The sequence below is a fragment of the Emys orbicularis genome, chromosome 5 (assembly GCF_028017835.1).
Source record: "Emys orbicularis isolate rEmyOrb1 chromosome 5, rEmyOrb1.hap1, whole genome shotgun sequence".
Classification (NCBI taxonomy): Eukaryota; Metazoa; Chordata; order Testudines; family Emydidae; genus Emys; species Emys orbicularis.
Genome location: NC_088687.1, coordinates 138,823,691 through 138,839,342, shown reverse-complemented (window position 1 = coordinate 138,839,342; position 15,652 = coordinate 138,823,691). Strand labels below are relative to the sequence as shown.

The following is a 15,652-nucleotide window of genomic DNA, read 5'->3' as shown; positions in this document are numbered from 1 at the left end:
TGAAGCACTGGAATGGGTTACCTAGGGAGGTGGTGTAATCTCCTTCCTTAGAGGTTTTTAAGGTCAGGCTTGACAAAGCCCTGGCTGGGATGATTTAGTTAGGGATTGATCCTGCTTTGAGCAGGGGGTTGGACTAGATGACCTCCTGAGGTCCCTTCCAACCCTGATATTCTATGATTCTATGCTGGGGAGATGCACAAAGGTGCGGCTTGGGGACTTGCTGCTTGTCTCTTAATAAGGGGGCAGGAGGCTGAGGGAGGAGTGACAGGAGATGGTAGCTAAACTATAGCTGTTGGTACGGCACAAACAGTATTGTTTGGATTGTTAACTTCCAAGTTACCTCCCCCATGCATATACAGTGGGGATGGGAGAGAGGGAGTCTCCTCTCCCATCCCTCGAGAAGCCGCCGTAGTCTGGCTGCTTGTACTCTGGCGTGGCTGGGGACAACTGCAGTACTGCAGGTGGTTTTCTCTTCTCCACACTGGAGAAGATCTCTCTTCCCCCTCCCCCCCCCCCACCAGCATGTTGGGAGGCGCAGAGATGACCCCTGTTATAGTGGGGTCATGTAACAGTGCCGTACTCTGCAAGTAGTTCCATTTTAAGGGATGCATATTTATTTCTGGTCTTCCCTTCATGATCTCTGCTATCCCAGATGCTGCAATCATCTCTCTCGTTCCCTACCTCTCCTTGAGGTTAATTGAGCCCCAGGGTTTAATATGCATGTATAACACAACAAACATGTGCACAGTCCATTCCAGTGGGAACGGATGGATGGTTTTTTTTGTGTTTTTTTAGGGACTATTTTATACTTATTGTACACAACACACATACGGCTTGAGATATTCCTGAAAACGACCGTAGTACTGCGAACGCTTCTTGAATATATTAACCTGGCTTATCAGCCCAATGCTGAGCTAGAATTGAGGCTTTTCCCGTGCTGTCTCTTTGCATTTGCCTGGTGTTTAAACGTAGGCTAGAAAAGCAGCATTTCCAGATACTTTACCGCGCTGTGTATCAGCATGCAGGGTGTTTGTTCTGTTTTATATTATTCCCCTCCAGAAAACTCTGACAGCCAAAGGTTGCTAGATTGCATATCCTACCAATACAAACCGTAAGCAATTATTCCATGCTCCATCAGTTATTCCAGACCCTACACTCTGCTCTTCAGTTTCCCTTCTTAACCTGAACTAACCCCCCTCCATATCTCTCTACCCTCCTCCTGAACAGCCAGTCAGGAGTTCATCTTAACTCTGACCACGTTTATTGGTTACATGCCCATGCATTTTCACAGAGAGCTACCCGGGTGGTGTTTGACAGGGCTGGGGGGAGAGGTTTTTGGGTTGGGAAGGGGAGGGGGACTGTATAAGTGGCCTGGGTTGTGGGGAAGCCCGGTGATTTTGCTGTGGCACACATTGGTGCCAGCTGGCAAAGGGTTCGTTACTCTGCATGAGCAACTCCTAACAGGTCTGACAAACTCGCTGCACCTAATGCCGCTTTCATAGTATTTATCAATCAGTGGTGTCTTGCAAGGTATCAAATGAAAGCTTGTATCACGCTGGTCATTGATACCTTTGCGAAACGTATGTACTGATGATATTTTTAAAAGTTATGTAGACCTACTGGAATTATGTTTTAAAGCCTGTAACCAGGTAGAGTTGACAAACCGGTTTCTTCCGGACAGGAGATAAGACCTGCGTCTGTCAAATGTAAATTACGCATTGTAAGCTACATCTGCATATGGCATAAACAGGGGGATGGGAAGACACCCGAGACTAAGCTACAAGGGGCTGTCGTGTCCCAGGTGTGCAAAGACCATGAACTTTGGGGTAGAAGAGGAAGGCAAAACGACACCTCGTTTATCCTTCACTGAGGAAGCAAAACGGACAGTGCTCGTTGCGTTCGTGAAAGCTGGATCCTGGCCAAGAGGGCTAGTGATGCTGCACGGATGCTTTAGGTGAGAAACTGCTTTAGACAAGGGCTTAACTTGAACAGGCTAAGTTTATGCTATAAGAAGTGTGTTGTACTTTTGTTTTATTTGTAGCCGGTGGTGGTTATCCTTGCTCGCTATCTCTTCGATCTTTACCTTTGTCAATGAACGCTATATCTGTTTACACTATAAGCAGCTTACAGTGCTGTGGTGTTCTATTGGAGCTGATACTCAGTTGAATCAAACAAGCTGGGGTGTGTATTGTCTCTTTGGGGACAGCTTACCTGGTAATTACTGAGAGTGTCTGGTGATGGGCTGGACCCTACAGGGAGAGGGTTTTGAATTGTTTGGGGCCTGGGTTGCACCAGGTGTTAACCTGCAAGGCAAAGAAGGGGCTAGCAGAGCCTGAGGAGATTGGGTGGGTGGCTAACAGACTGGGCGTGTCAGAGAGCTGACACACAGTTTAGTACCAGCAAGTCATTCTCTTGCTGGGGGATGGGGGTGGTAACATGAGGACTCTCAGTCCTGGACACCCCAAGACAGCGTCATGTCTGCTCTGAGGTATTGGTACTTGAAGGTTCCCCCGAATTGCTGGCTAATGCGCTGGGGAGCAGAGCATTCCTGCACCAAGCACTAGCCCTTGGATGGCTCCTGACTGAGCTAGTGGTCGGATGCAGCGGAGGACTAAGGCAGTGGCATTGGAGGAGTCCTACAAGGGTCAACGCCTTTGTGCAGCCACATCAAGCTTCCCCACACAACCCAGGCCTCTGCTCTCCCCTCCATCTTCTCCCGCGTTCTAACCTCGTCTGCCTCCCTCAGCCCCATGTGCATCCCCGCTAAACCATTTAATCCTTCCTTGGCCTTGCTATCTCCAGCTGTTCCCAGGGTGCCTTCAGAGTCCCCTGCCGTACCCCGGCTACTTAGCCTGGCTCAGTAGAACGCAGCAAGGGAGTCTGGGAGTCAGAAAAACAAAATCTCAGCCAAAAAAAAGGGGCAAAAAATTGTAGACCATCTGTATGTTTTTGTCTGTAGCTGAAATATCAGGCTGGCAGTGTTGGAAACGAGAAATACCTGATAGACCTGGGCAGTACTGTTGGTTAATCTTTTTTTTTTTTTTTTTTTTTTTTTTAGAATGTCAGGGTTGGAAGGGACCTCAGGAGGTCATCTAGTCCAACCCCTTGCTCAAAGCAGGACCAATCCCCAGACAGATTTTTGCCCCAGATCCCTAAATGGCTCCCTCAAGGATTGAACTCACAACCCTGGGTTTAGCAGGCCAATGCTCAAACCACTGAGCTATTTCCCCCCTTGGTCAAGCTCAATTAGTATTTGGTAAAACTCAAGTCAGTATTTCATTTTAGAAGTTCAAAACTGTCTTCTGTCCTAGATGTCATCAGAAGACCTTAGTGTGGCAGCCGGTGGCTATTTAAATGGAGGAACCCTAATAAATGTGAGGAAAACTGGCAAAACTGCGAAGAGGCAACTTTTATAAGAGATTTCTGGGCTAAAACTTGTAAATTTGCATGCCATGGAAAATTCAACTAGCAAATCTGGAGACTAAATTCAACCATGAATGTGTGAGACGGAGGGTTTTTAGTTCAAGTGCAAATCTAAATGGACCATTAAGGATAGTGTCACTACCATAATTAAATCTTTAATTGAGGTTATTGCCTATTCACTTTTTAAAAGACAGGTTGATCAAGATTTATCTTATAGCCAATAGCCTCTGCTTCGATTTTGAGCACCTCTTATTTAGTGATGACACAACGTGCTCAGGGTTGAACAAGGGAGCCCCAAAGAGCTGACCTAATACACAGAAATGGAGATGATGTGATGTTCTGGGACCTTGAAGAGGAAAACAACTAAGGAGGTGTTGTGTTTTTTGTTTTTTGTTTTTAAACAAAAAAAAAAATTTGCATTTGTTCATTTACATATGGTATAGTGCGCAGGAAGTACCTGTACAGAAGGGACTTACATGCAGGTCGCCGGGGTGTGTGGCTTTCACTTGAACCTGGAGTTGGTTTCAGAAGTGCGGCTGCCTCTAGGTAAACAGCCAGTGCAAAATCAAGCCTGAATAGAGAAGACGTGTATTCTCCTCCTGTCTCTCTACAGCAGATCCCTTGTAGTTCTGGTGGATCTGGTCCTAGAGTGAAATCTCTAACAAACTCCGACTTCTGTTGAGACACTAATACTAAATACTCTAGTTGTGCGTATGTGGCCCCATTGTTTTATTATCTGAGCACCTGCTAAAAGAATTAATCCTGAGCTAGAAACAAATCTAAATTAAATATTTTTTGCAAAATTCTCTCTCAATGGTAAACATAACCTTTGACTCTATGAAATGAATTTTAGTCATCATAGGGCATTTCCTAATGGACATCACAAAGCTCTCTCTTTACTGTACTCTGTCCATTAACCCTGTGTACTGTCAATAGCCTCTCTGCATCCAGGAGTTTCTGATTTGTTTGAGTTTGTGTAGACACAACTGTATGTATTGCTTTCTATGCATAAGAAGGCTAGACTCCTTGCAGCAATTTACTATAAGACTGTAGGTTACAAAACATCAGGCAAAGAACAAATTGTCCGACTACAGTGGCTGTGTCTTTAAGAGATCTCCGCTTGATCTACCTTTGGCAGCAGTTTTTCCTCCTCTTCCTACATCTTCACATCCTTTTATTGTCATCTTTGTACTTCTGTCTGTAAGGTACAGTAGCTCCTCACTTCAGTTGGTGCCTGAATGCTACCAGGTTTCTTAAGGAGGAGCGCTAGCTTTCTCGATATGGTATCCAGCAAAAAGCATTAGCTCGGAAGTGCAGGGTCACTTTAATTGAATTGTTCTATTTTTCCAGAGGCAAATAGCTCTGACAGACAGTAAACCTCGGTGGCTGCAGGAGAGAGATTCCAAGTTCACGATAGCTGAACCTGCCGTGGAATGTAGATTGCTTTGAATTACTCAGCTTACTGGATCTCCAGTCTCTTCATTCCCTAGTTGTTTTACTTCTGCAAACAGTAATCTCTCGGAAAGCAGAATTGGAGTATATACCTCTGGAATCTAATGGGTCATGCTGTCACTCCACCCATTTGCTACTCTCCAATTGGAAGTGAGGGAGAAAGATGCACTGGATTCATTAATATTGGAGCCACTGAGGAACCACAAGCCATTGCCTCTCGTGCCACCTGAACGTAAGTGGCATTAGGAACCAAGTGCTCAGGCTTATTGAAAGCTTTAGGGAAAGCAACAAACAAGATCTAAAGCTGTTTGCAATTTAGCAGCATCTTTCGTTAAAGAAGTAGTGCAGGTAAGTTAGTCTAAAAAAATCATAGCTTGCATAGAGGCACTGCTGTTGCTGGGTGATGGATTTAACCAGGAAATTTAGAAATCAAGTAATCTGTCAGCTCTTTAATTATTTAATCGACCAAAGTAAGACAATACTTGTTGTGTTTCCATGGGTTTTGCTGCTTGGTAATGAAATCTATTGCTTGTTTCTCGTGTTCTAGATGCCTGTGTGTTTAGGGATGCAGAATACCTTTTTTGATTCTAATTAGACATCAGTTTACTGTATGTATCCAGAAAACAGTTAAAGAAATTGCATGGGGAGATGCTAGCAAGGAGAGATGTTTTGTCTAAAACATTGTAACAATCTATCCTTACATATTGTGAAGTGTAAAAAGAATGAATATATAATACTTTCATATATCTGTCTAAGATGCTGGTAGAACATCCCTGCTACAGTGGCCGTGTAACTGATCTTGATGTACTTAAATAACATTCCAGAAATGAATATTGTTAGTCTAATGACATTCTTTTACCTGAATATCAGGCCTCCTTCTCTTTCCACTATATTTTTGTTGTTTTTGCTGCTGCTTCATGGAGGTTCGTGGTATGTCAGGATGTAGAAATTCTGTCTGTGTGGCTTGGTTTTGTTTGTTAGCCTGCCTAGTTGGTTACTTACTATTAATTTTCCCATTCCTCTGGTTTATGTAGGTTTTTTGTTTTGTTTTGTTTTGTTTTTGAATGTGCTGAGGCTGTCTTGTTCGCTTCCATAGGCTGCTTTCACTTTTATGGGCACGGAGAAATTCTGCCTTTCCACACGCTGTAGTATTTTTATGTCTTTTTTTTTTAGTTCTGAAGCAGGGCTGAAGGTACTTTGGTCAGCTAGTCGAGTCGGGTAATTCTGTCGGCACTCGGCAATGCTGCTCTAGTTTTGATCCTTTCAGTGTTTCCGTTATAAAACTTGTTTTACGTGGGTCTACAGACTGGTCACTTTGAGTTCAGTGTGAATTATAGTTGGCCACAGGTTCAGACCAGATGGCTTTTTTTTTGGCTTGCAGAATGTAAGTTGCAATAAAATTTGTCCAGCCACAGTTCTAGATGGAAACGCCTTTTGGTATTCGTCTCCCTTTTTTGGTTTTGGCTCTTTGTTTTAATTAAAAAAGGTTTTTATTTTAAGAACGAATATTTCTCTTTAACACATTATATGGATTCAAACACACACCAAAAATCTGGGTGACTGTCGTTTTACAAACTGTTCTATTCTGGGAGTCCAAGATGGGGACTTTAAGGCCCATATTTTATTTTAAAGTAAATCAGACAACAGGTTTAGCTGTCTTGCACCACTGTTTTCACAATACTCAGAAACACAAAAGGAGAGTTATACAGAATGACTTCACTGAGACTTTTCTCTATTGAGACTTGACTTGTACCGGATTGTTTGGAGCTGGTAAGCACTTGCATTGGGCTCTGCATAGTAACAGTAGTGCACTCTGCCCATGGTGGTCTCTAATGTGAAAAAAGGCCTGTCGGTAAAATGACGGCATGCCGTGACAAAATTGTACAGAGTACTGCCAGAAGTTGGATATTATCCTTGAAGGACCCCAAATGCCCAAACAAAGTCAGCTTTTTCCCAACAAAGTTAAAATACCACTATGAGATTGATAGGCCTCTGTAAGTACAGTCACTGGATGAAAAAGGGACTTTCAGTGGCACGTGTGCTCCTAAGTCACTTAAGTGCTGTTGGAAATTCCACCTGAAGTGAAGAGCCTTAACTTGGAGAACGCCTGGGTCTTGTCAGATTGTTGTATCTCTGATGATTGGGTTTTTCCCACCCTCCACATGAAGCATTATGTCTGGAATTCAAGCCACAGATCCCAGTAGACCGTGACTGTTTTGAGGATCTAATGAAATTGTACTGGATAGCAGCACTTTCTTTTCCTTTCATTCCGAGAAAAGTAAATGGCCCAAAGCTTTTATCTGTGTGTCAGCCAAATCCCGAGTGATCATTGTTCCCTGGCTCCTCTTCTTTTTCCTGATCACCTAATAAAAGCGCCTATTGTGTGTAAACCCCACACAGTTGTGCTGGACAGTAACTGTTGTAAGAAGTGCAGGAAGTGTGGAAGTGCCGTAGTTCCTCTTGCTATGGTGGGACCCGTCACTCTTACATGACACCTGTAGAGGAATGCTGGCCAAGAGAACGATTTTTTTTTTCCCCTTAAAGAAAAGAGTAGAATGTATTCTGCTAATTAAGCAGCTGCACGGATCTCTGATTCTAAAAAGGGAGTTGTTTTGTAATCACCTCTGGGAGGCACCCTTGCATATTGAGCTGTCCGGTGGGCTAACTTGATGACTCAGCTTGGGCCGTCTGGTGCTTTTGGAGAAAATCTATCAACACAGCCTTTTTGCTTTGTTCTGAAGGCTGGGCACTGTCATTACTGCAGACAGTGACCTTTTGTTAAGTGGTTTTATTACTACTAAGGGGGCAGTCTAGCAAGCTCAAAAAAACCCAACAAGGAACAGTAAGGAAAATGCTTTGATACCAGACAAGGCTGATACCCATGTTTGTGTGTGGGTGTATGTTTGCTTGTGATTTGTGCAGTTATGAGGAGGTTGCCTGATGCATTATTTCAATATGATGTTTTCTCTCTTCACAGCCAGCAGTTGTGAAAATCAGATTCTCTCTCCCTCCCCCCCCCCCCCCCCCCCCGCACACACTCACTTGTGGGTTGGGATTTCACACTTACCAGAAGGGTGTCAACGATTGATAAGATTTAAGAACAGCCTTTTTCTTCTTGCAGTGGAAATGGGGGATTTTAAAAAGAGCACTGAACATACTCTTTGAATAGAATCCCCAGTCGAAGAGGTTAATGTCCAATAGGCTGTAAAAATACATTTTCCCCCTGTATTCATGTGGTAGACTTTGGGTCAAGGATGTAACTATGGTACATGATGATTATGGTTGTGGGTTTAGGGCACTGGTTGCCTGCCATGTGCCCTTGAAAACTGTAGCTGCTTTTGTAGTGCACTTTCTGCGGTAGCCTGTGAAATGGGAGCGGATCGTTCTGAGACTCACTGAAACCTCAGAAGTGGTTTAGATCTTCTAGTTATAGGTGAGGGAGGTCTCTCCTGCAAATGCTGGAAGTAGGTGCATTCTGTATTGGGTGGGTTCGTTATGGGATTGGAGCCCATTGTTAAGAACGGTGAGGAACATTTTGCATAAAGGGGGAAAACCCCCTAAGGAAAAGGCTAGAGAACATATTAAATGTATGTAGATATGGCTGCCCGGGTATTCTATTTAAAAGTGCCCAAGATTTATTGAAATGTCTGTTTGGTTTTCAGTAACAAACACATTTAACAAGATCGGCCCAGTTCCTGCCATGGCCCCATCACTTTTTACCAGCCAAAAGGGTGAGGGAAAGGAGAGGGGTGGTGTGGGGGTGTGGCCTCAGGGGGAAGGGATGGTAGGGGGGCGTGGCCATGGTTCAGGCGCTGGTGGTCCCCTCACTTTTAGGGAGCTTCCATTGCCCCGGAGTGTACATGAACACTGCTCTGGGCAGGACTCATGGGAGGAGGGCTAAGGTGGCTTTCCATTCCTTTCCCCCCCACCCCCCCCAACCTTTGCGTGTCCCTTATTCTAGGGAAGGGAGCTGTGCTGGCCCTAGGTGCAAGTTAAGAGCCTAAGAAGTGCTCTTCACTTGTACCTGGCAGCCTGTGGGTCCAAGAGGCTGTTGATTTAGAGGCAAATGAAAGATGCACGTAAATCCAAACATGTCTATGATTCACAGAAGGATCAAACGCTGTAATTACTTGTCACGTCGTATTGGGCTATTCTAAAACCAAAGTTCTTTTTGGTCCATGCTTTGGCTGTCACTTAATTGGTAAATGTAAATAATACACTCCCTGTCTTTAAAATAAGGCTAAGATGCCTATAGTACTTGCATATAAATCACACTATGCAATTCTTTCATAGAATTCTAAGACTGGAAAGGACTTTGAGAGGCCATCTAGTCCAGTCCCTTGCCCTTGAGACAAGACTAAGGGTATGTCTACGCTCACCGGGGATCAACGCTGTGGTGATCGATCCACCGGGGCTCAATTTAGCGGGTCTAGCGAAGACCCGCTAAATTGACCACAGATCGCTCTCCCGTTGACTCCCGTTCCACCGGAACGAGAAGTGTAAGGTAAGTTGATGGAGTCTCCCGTCGGCCCAGCGCGGTGTAGACATCGCAATAAGTCGACATAAGCTACAGCCACTCCATCTACGTTATTCATGTAGCTGGAGTTGCATAATTTATGTCAACATAACCCTGTAATGTAGACCTGCCCTAAGTATTATCTAGACCTGCCCTGGCAGGAGGCTTCTTTTTTTTTTTTAAACCTGCTCTTAAAATTTTCCAGTAACGCAATTCCACAACCTCCCTAGGCAATTTATTCCAGTGCTTAACCACCCCGACAGTTAGGAAGTTGTTCCTAATGTCCAACCTAAACCTCCTTTGCTGCCCATTTCTTCTTGTCCTAGCCTCAGAGGTTAACGAGAACAATTTTTTTTCCCCCTCCTCCTTGTAACAAAATAATCTCAAAACACTTTCCAGAGTTAACGGGCAGACACTATTTGCATCTGCATACGGATCACTCGCTGAAATGAGCCACCTCTGAAATAGAACACCTAACGAGTAGGTACCATGTTACTATCACGGGAGTGATGTTGCTAATGAGATGATGTAATGTTATTTGAGGAGGGGGGCGGAAACTACCATCCTAACACATGCTGTAAGCCTCCTAGCATGCCAGGTAGGAGTGTGGTTTTTCTAGAAGCCTGAACAGACTCAGTGAGTTGCGTCAATGCATTTAGTAAGAAAAATGTAATGCATCTTCCCATCTTGAGTACTTACAGAACATAGCAGCTGATGAACAGTGCACAGCACCAAACTGTTTAGGACACAAAATGAAGACCAGAATATCCAGTTGAAACTGCAGGAGGAATTTGGGTAGGTAGAACATACCTAACATCCTACTGTTTCAAAGAATGCCATAAGGTATTTGAAGAGCAGTAGGGATCAGGAATGCTGTTTTATCTCTCTTCTAAAAGACTGCACCTCCATCAGCACATCACCCTCTCACAACAACATATTGGGGTTCGATACTGACTTGGGTCCTGTCTTTGCTGACAAAGGGGTGGCTTTTAGTGCAGGATAACGAATGCACATGAGATAACTTGCTGCAAAAACACAGTGGAGACAAAGCAGTTTAGTTTTACCGCAAGGTAGACTAGGTGAGGTCCAGCAGGGGGTAGAGGTTGACCTTGCCTAGTGACCTCTTAGTAAACACAAGTGCCTTGTCCCCAGTGATTTTTAGCAAGAGGTAACTATCCCGTGTTTATCACACTGTGTTTAAAACAACAACAACCTCTTTTGTGTCAGCGAAGAGACAGTCTCCGAGGAAGAGTCCTACCTCTGAGTGACTAACACAGCTTATTGTAGTACCTGAGTGTTTCTTGGAGGGCTCCCATCCAAGTACTAACCAAGCCCAACTCTTAATTTGTGAGGAATGAGGAAGTGTAATAGGAGAGAGCCGCCCAATTTTGAAACATGGTATTGCTTGTTGCTGGTGTGTGTGTGTGTGTGTGACTTGTGTTTGTCAATCCTTTTAGTTGTAAGGTAACTATGTACATTAGAATGCGAGACTTGTAGGACTTAGGTACAAAGACAAAGTATAGCCTGTGAATTTTTGGACAATTTTTGTGGATATTGTAGAATGTGTATATGTAGCTGTCTCTATGGAGACAGAGATGCATACATATACATATCTCTAAATATGTATATTATAGACAAATAATATTGTTGATAGTGTGTTGCCTGTCTACAGATGTAGAGGATGTAGTCCTTGCACCAATGGTTCACAATCTAAATTAGATGCACAATATAGTCAAATATATAAGATACATAAGCTGTGGGTTGAAAGTTTGAGTGGCACAGTATTTTAAGGTAAACTGTAGATTTGAAATATTTCTTAGGCCAGGTCTACACTACCGCGGTAGTTCGACGGCTGGCAATCGAAGTTCCGGGTTCGATTTATCGCGTCTGGTCTGGACGCGATAAATCGATCCCGGAAGCGCTCGCCGTCGACTGCGGTACTCCAGCTCGGCGAGAGGAGTACCGCGGAGTCGACGGGGAGCCTGCCTGCCGCGTGTGGACCGCGTCTGAACCGCGGTAAGTTCGAACTAAGGTATGTCGACTTCAGCTACGTTATTCACGTAGCTGAAGTTGTGTACCTTAGTTCGAATTTGGGGGTTAGTGTAGACCAGGCCTTAGACATTAACTGTTGCTGACTCAAGAAATCAGCAAAAATGAATCATAGAACTGGAAGGGACCTCAAGAGGTCATCTAGTCCAGTCCCCTGCACTCATGGCAGGACAAAGTATTATCTAGACCATCCCTGACAGGTGTTTGTCCAACCTGCTCTTAAAAACTCCAATGGTGGAGATTCCACAACATCCCTAGGCAATTTATTTCAGTGCTTAACCGCCCTGACAGTTAGGAAGTTTTTCCTAATGTCCAACCTCAACCTCCCTTGCTGCAGGTTGTGGCAAGTATTTTCAGTACGGGATAGTGCTCTCATGCTGGTCAAGAGCCTGAAAATAATGTTTTACAGACGTGTGTCCAGCCTCTCTCGCACTTGAGTAAACAGTGCTACTGTACTGTTACCACGTTGACCCAAGTAGTTAGCCAGTGTTTGGGGTCTTGCAGGTTGTTTCCATTTAGGTGGAGAAATTGATGGAGTCCAGTATTTTGTGTGTACACATCCTTGGTAAATAAGCAGGAATTATTAGTCCTGTTTTCTTGAGCACAGTATGAATCAATCAGGGGACGTTTTCTTTGCTCACAGTTCCAAAACTCTTACGTCCAGCACTCTGCCCTAAAAGCTCTCTGTAGGCTTTTTGCCGAGGGTCTTGCTCCCAATGCTTGTTCTGGCTGTCTCCTTGGCTTTCTGCTGCTGCTTCCCCAGCTTTGGTGCTTCTGCTGCATCTCTCCCACGCATACAGCTGCAAATGAAATCAGTCCTTTGCCCCCCTCTATTTATTATCAGACCCCTGGAAAAACCCTGGGATTGCATGGTGCAGCCACTGGCCAGGCTTGTATGAGGTCTAGTCCTTGGGTGGTAGTTTCCCATAGTTACAGCTACCTCTAAACAAAGGAGCATTTAGTTGTTTCCTCATTTCGCCTGAATGGAAGGCAGTCACCATTCCCAACAGCCTCAACCAGCTAGGGTGACTGCCCATCCCCAAGCATAGCATACATTCTTCAATAGCTGGCTTACTGATGAAGCTGTGTACTTCAGAAAGTGACTAGTGCTTTTAAGCAAAGAATGGCCCTGTGTTTTCAAAAATTACTGTGCATTTTCCATATAAAAATGAGGCCCCTTTTTAAGGTGCGTCAAGCAGAATAGCTAAAAACTTAAGACACCCCCCCAAATCAGTAATAACTTCTGAAAATTTAGTCTGAAAGGTTCCCCAATTAAAGTTGAAGCTTTTGTCAAGGGTACCACAAAGGCTCAGACTTTCAAGGAATCTGCATATTTTAGCAGAGGTTCCTTTTGTTTTGACTTGGTTTTTTTTTTTTTTTTAAAGTTGCTCGTGATGATGGGATTCAATAATCTAATCATCAGAGACCCAACCATCTTATCTTGGAGGCAGTTTGCCAAAGAGCGAGTTTTCTAGGAGATCTGATAGTAAAACATATCCTTGGTCAAAGCTAATTGCTACCGTCCGTTAATTTTAATGTCTTGAAGCAATTTAAGGTGATTTAATGGCTTTTGAAGGGTATTTTTGTGGTACCAAAAAAGCACTTATCTGGATACTCCGTATCTTCTAGTGCAGGCAGGTTGGAGATGCCACCAGTGAAGATGTATAAATATATACTTTAAAACATTTGGCATGCAGACATCCTGTTTCAAATTTGTGTGTAGCCTTAGTCTTGTTTCTTCTTAAGAAAGCAATTCTTTCATTTTTAAAAATGAGGAAACTTGATCTATCATTAGCAAAACTTATGGGAAAAACTTTCAGTATTTATTGAGCAGATGTAAGAAGTCTGCAATAAATTTTGCACGTTGCTTTCTTTAACATGGAAGGGTGCATGCTGGCAATCCATTAGACAAAGAATTATGTTTTACATCAAACGATGCTTGGGTTGGAGGAAAGCTGTTGCCTCAGAAGATGCCAGCAGCAGAACATTTTTTTTCAATCATTTTTTTTGAAAGTATCCAGAGAATGTGTGTTTATTTGTAATCTAATAATATTGCGCAGCTCAAGAGAGCTTATTACTAACCTTGATAACAAGAAAGTTAAAACTGGTTATTAAGGGAATTGCTAGAACACATCTCCCCGAGGAATTTAATAATGGAAGATGGCATAATGGATTTTTGTCTTTTCATTTTGTTGTTGGATGCAAATGTAAAAATGTAAGAAATCAGGAAGTACAAATATTATTGTCCTGATTTCTCTCTGCTGGGATTGGCCTATTCATCTTTATTGTGGGCTTTTCTGTTTTTGTTTTTGAGACCAAAAATTCTAAACAGCGACATAAGTTATAATTTCCTACCTGACCGGCAGTGCCAGGAATTGAACCATCAAATTCTTTAAACTTTGTACATTATGTCTGAGTCATTGAAATGGCTTGAAGTCAAAGGGCGGTTGTTTTTCTGAACGTGTTGTACATCTTCTAAATCTACAGAATGGATATTAACATTTACCATTTGCAGCTTTTGATTAGAGGGCCATAACAAGCTGTGAACTGAATATACATAAAATCTGTTTTAAAAAAAAAAAAGTTTAAAAAGCAAGGAAATCCTAATACTTCAACACTTTCTAAATAATCCTAATTTAAATAGATACTCTCTAGGGAGCAAGAAGAGTTGGTTATGCATGTTTTTGACCGATGAAAAGACTTGAAAAATAAGAAAAACACAGTTAAATTGCCAAAAAGTTGCAGCGTGATTACTAGGGTTTTGTTGGCAACTAAATAGGAGGAAGGTAGTATTTTCCTTTAGTGAGAAAAGGAGCCAAAAACATAATTGTTTCTTCCTAGAGCAGCTAGAATAATCTACACATTTAACTATGTTGGAGGAAGAAAATATATATTTTTTTCTATTGATAGTCTTTCCTAAATACTGAATTTACTATGTTGCTTACAAAGTCCTTGTCTGTAAAACTGAAATGGGCAAGGTAGTTTGGAGTTTTTTTGTTTTTTGTTTTTAAATATCCTTGAAACCATTTTTCTTTATGGATCACTGTATGTATCTCTCTTTTGTCTCTGATCTAATCTCTCATTTTATAGCACTATGCTACTTGCTACACATATGAGGTTTTTCTTCTGAGTTTGCCAATCTTGAATCTAAAATTTAGGTTATAATCAGCAGGGAGGGAATGGGGGTAAAGAAGGACCACTGTCATAATAAGAATATGTGGTTTAGGGATTTATGTATGTGTAGGGTGAAATCCTGGCCCTACAGGAATCAAAAAACTCCCAAAAACTTCAGTGGGGCCAGGAGTTGACCCATAGTTTGGTAAATAAAGGTAGGAGATTGAATACTATTAACTCCCTCATTGTGTTTTAGGGTGGTGGCATAAAAAAAGGTTCAAAGACACTTTGTAGAAGAAATGAATGCAGAGGGTAGGAAAGCTGGCTTCATTGGTGGGATGGGTGCCATACGAAATAGATCATTAATTATTTTCTTTGCTTATAGGGTGTTAAAGCCCTAAGCATTAAAGTGTGCCAACAAAAAATATTTTGCTAAACATTTAGAGTAGAAAGATCTCCATAGTTTACTATGGAATTGTTAATTGCCTTGTTTGAACTTGAATCTCTTCATAGCGCATCCTCTTTTACTGGGGTTGTTTTATATACAGGATTCTGCTCCTTTAATATCAAACTGGGGCTTATCTATCTTGATACTTGATTCTGTGTGGATTTTATTATTTTGGTCTTTTGTTATTGTTGTTTTTTCAGGGAAATGGTAAGAATTAATACATAGTAGACTTGATGGAATTTTTTAAAAATGTTTGAAGACCCAACATCAAGAAAATGATGGCAAACTGTAGTGCTAAAACCAATCCCCCCAGCAGAGTTAATTCATTTCCATGAATGCAATGTGAGCCTTTCTGTTGATAACTCTGATCTCAAACAAGCTGATACAGAACTGTGGACACCTCAAGGGAGAACTTAACAGTTCTGTTACAGACCTGAAGAAGAGCTCTGTGTAAGCTTGAAAGCTTTCTCTCACCAACAGAAGTTGGTCCCATAAAACACATTGCTTCATTGTCTCTCTGATATCCTGGGACCGACACAACTACAACACTGCATACTGTTACTTCCCTGTACACTTTGGATTTTGTTACTGTATGATTTAAAATATTTGCATGAAACAGGACCTCTTGCTTCCTGATTCCATCTGCTTCT

General features: G+C 42.5%; 1 protein-coding gene across 1 annotated transcript in view; it reads left to right on the top strand.

The window, feature by feature from the left end:
• The first annotated feature begins 1,814 nt into the window (after positions 1-1,814).
• SLC4A11 (solute carrier family 4 member 11) overlaps positions 1,815-15,652 on the top strand; it is a 152,231-nt gene continuing 138,393 nt past the window's right edge. Inside the window, exons 1-2 of the mRNA XM_065405750.1 lie at positions 1,815-1,954; positions 2,042-2,214. Coding sequence (XP_065261822.1) covers positions 1,815-1,954; positions 2,042-2,214 — 313 coding nt within the window. The remainder of the gene's footprint in view (positions 1,955-2,041; positions 2,215-15,652) is intronic.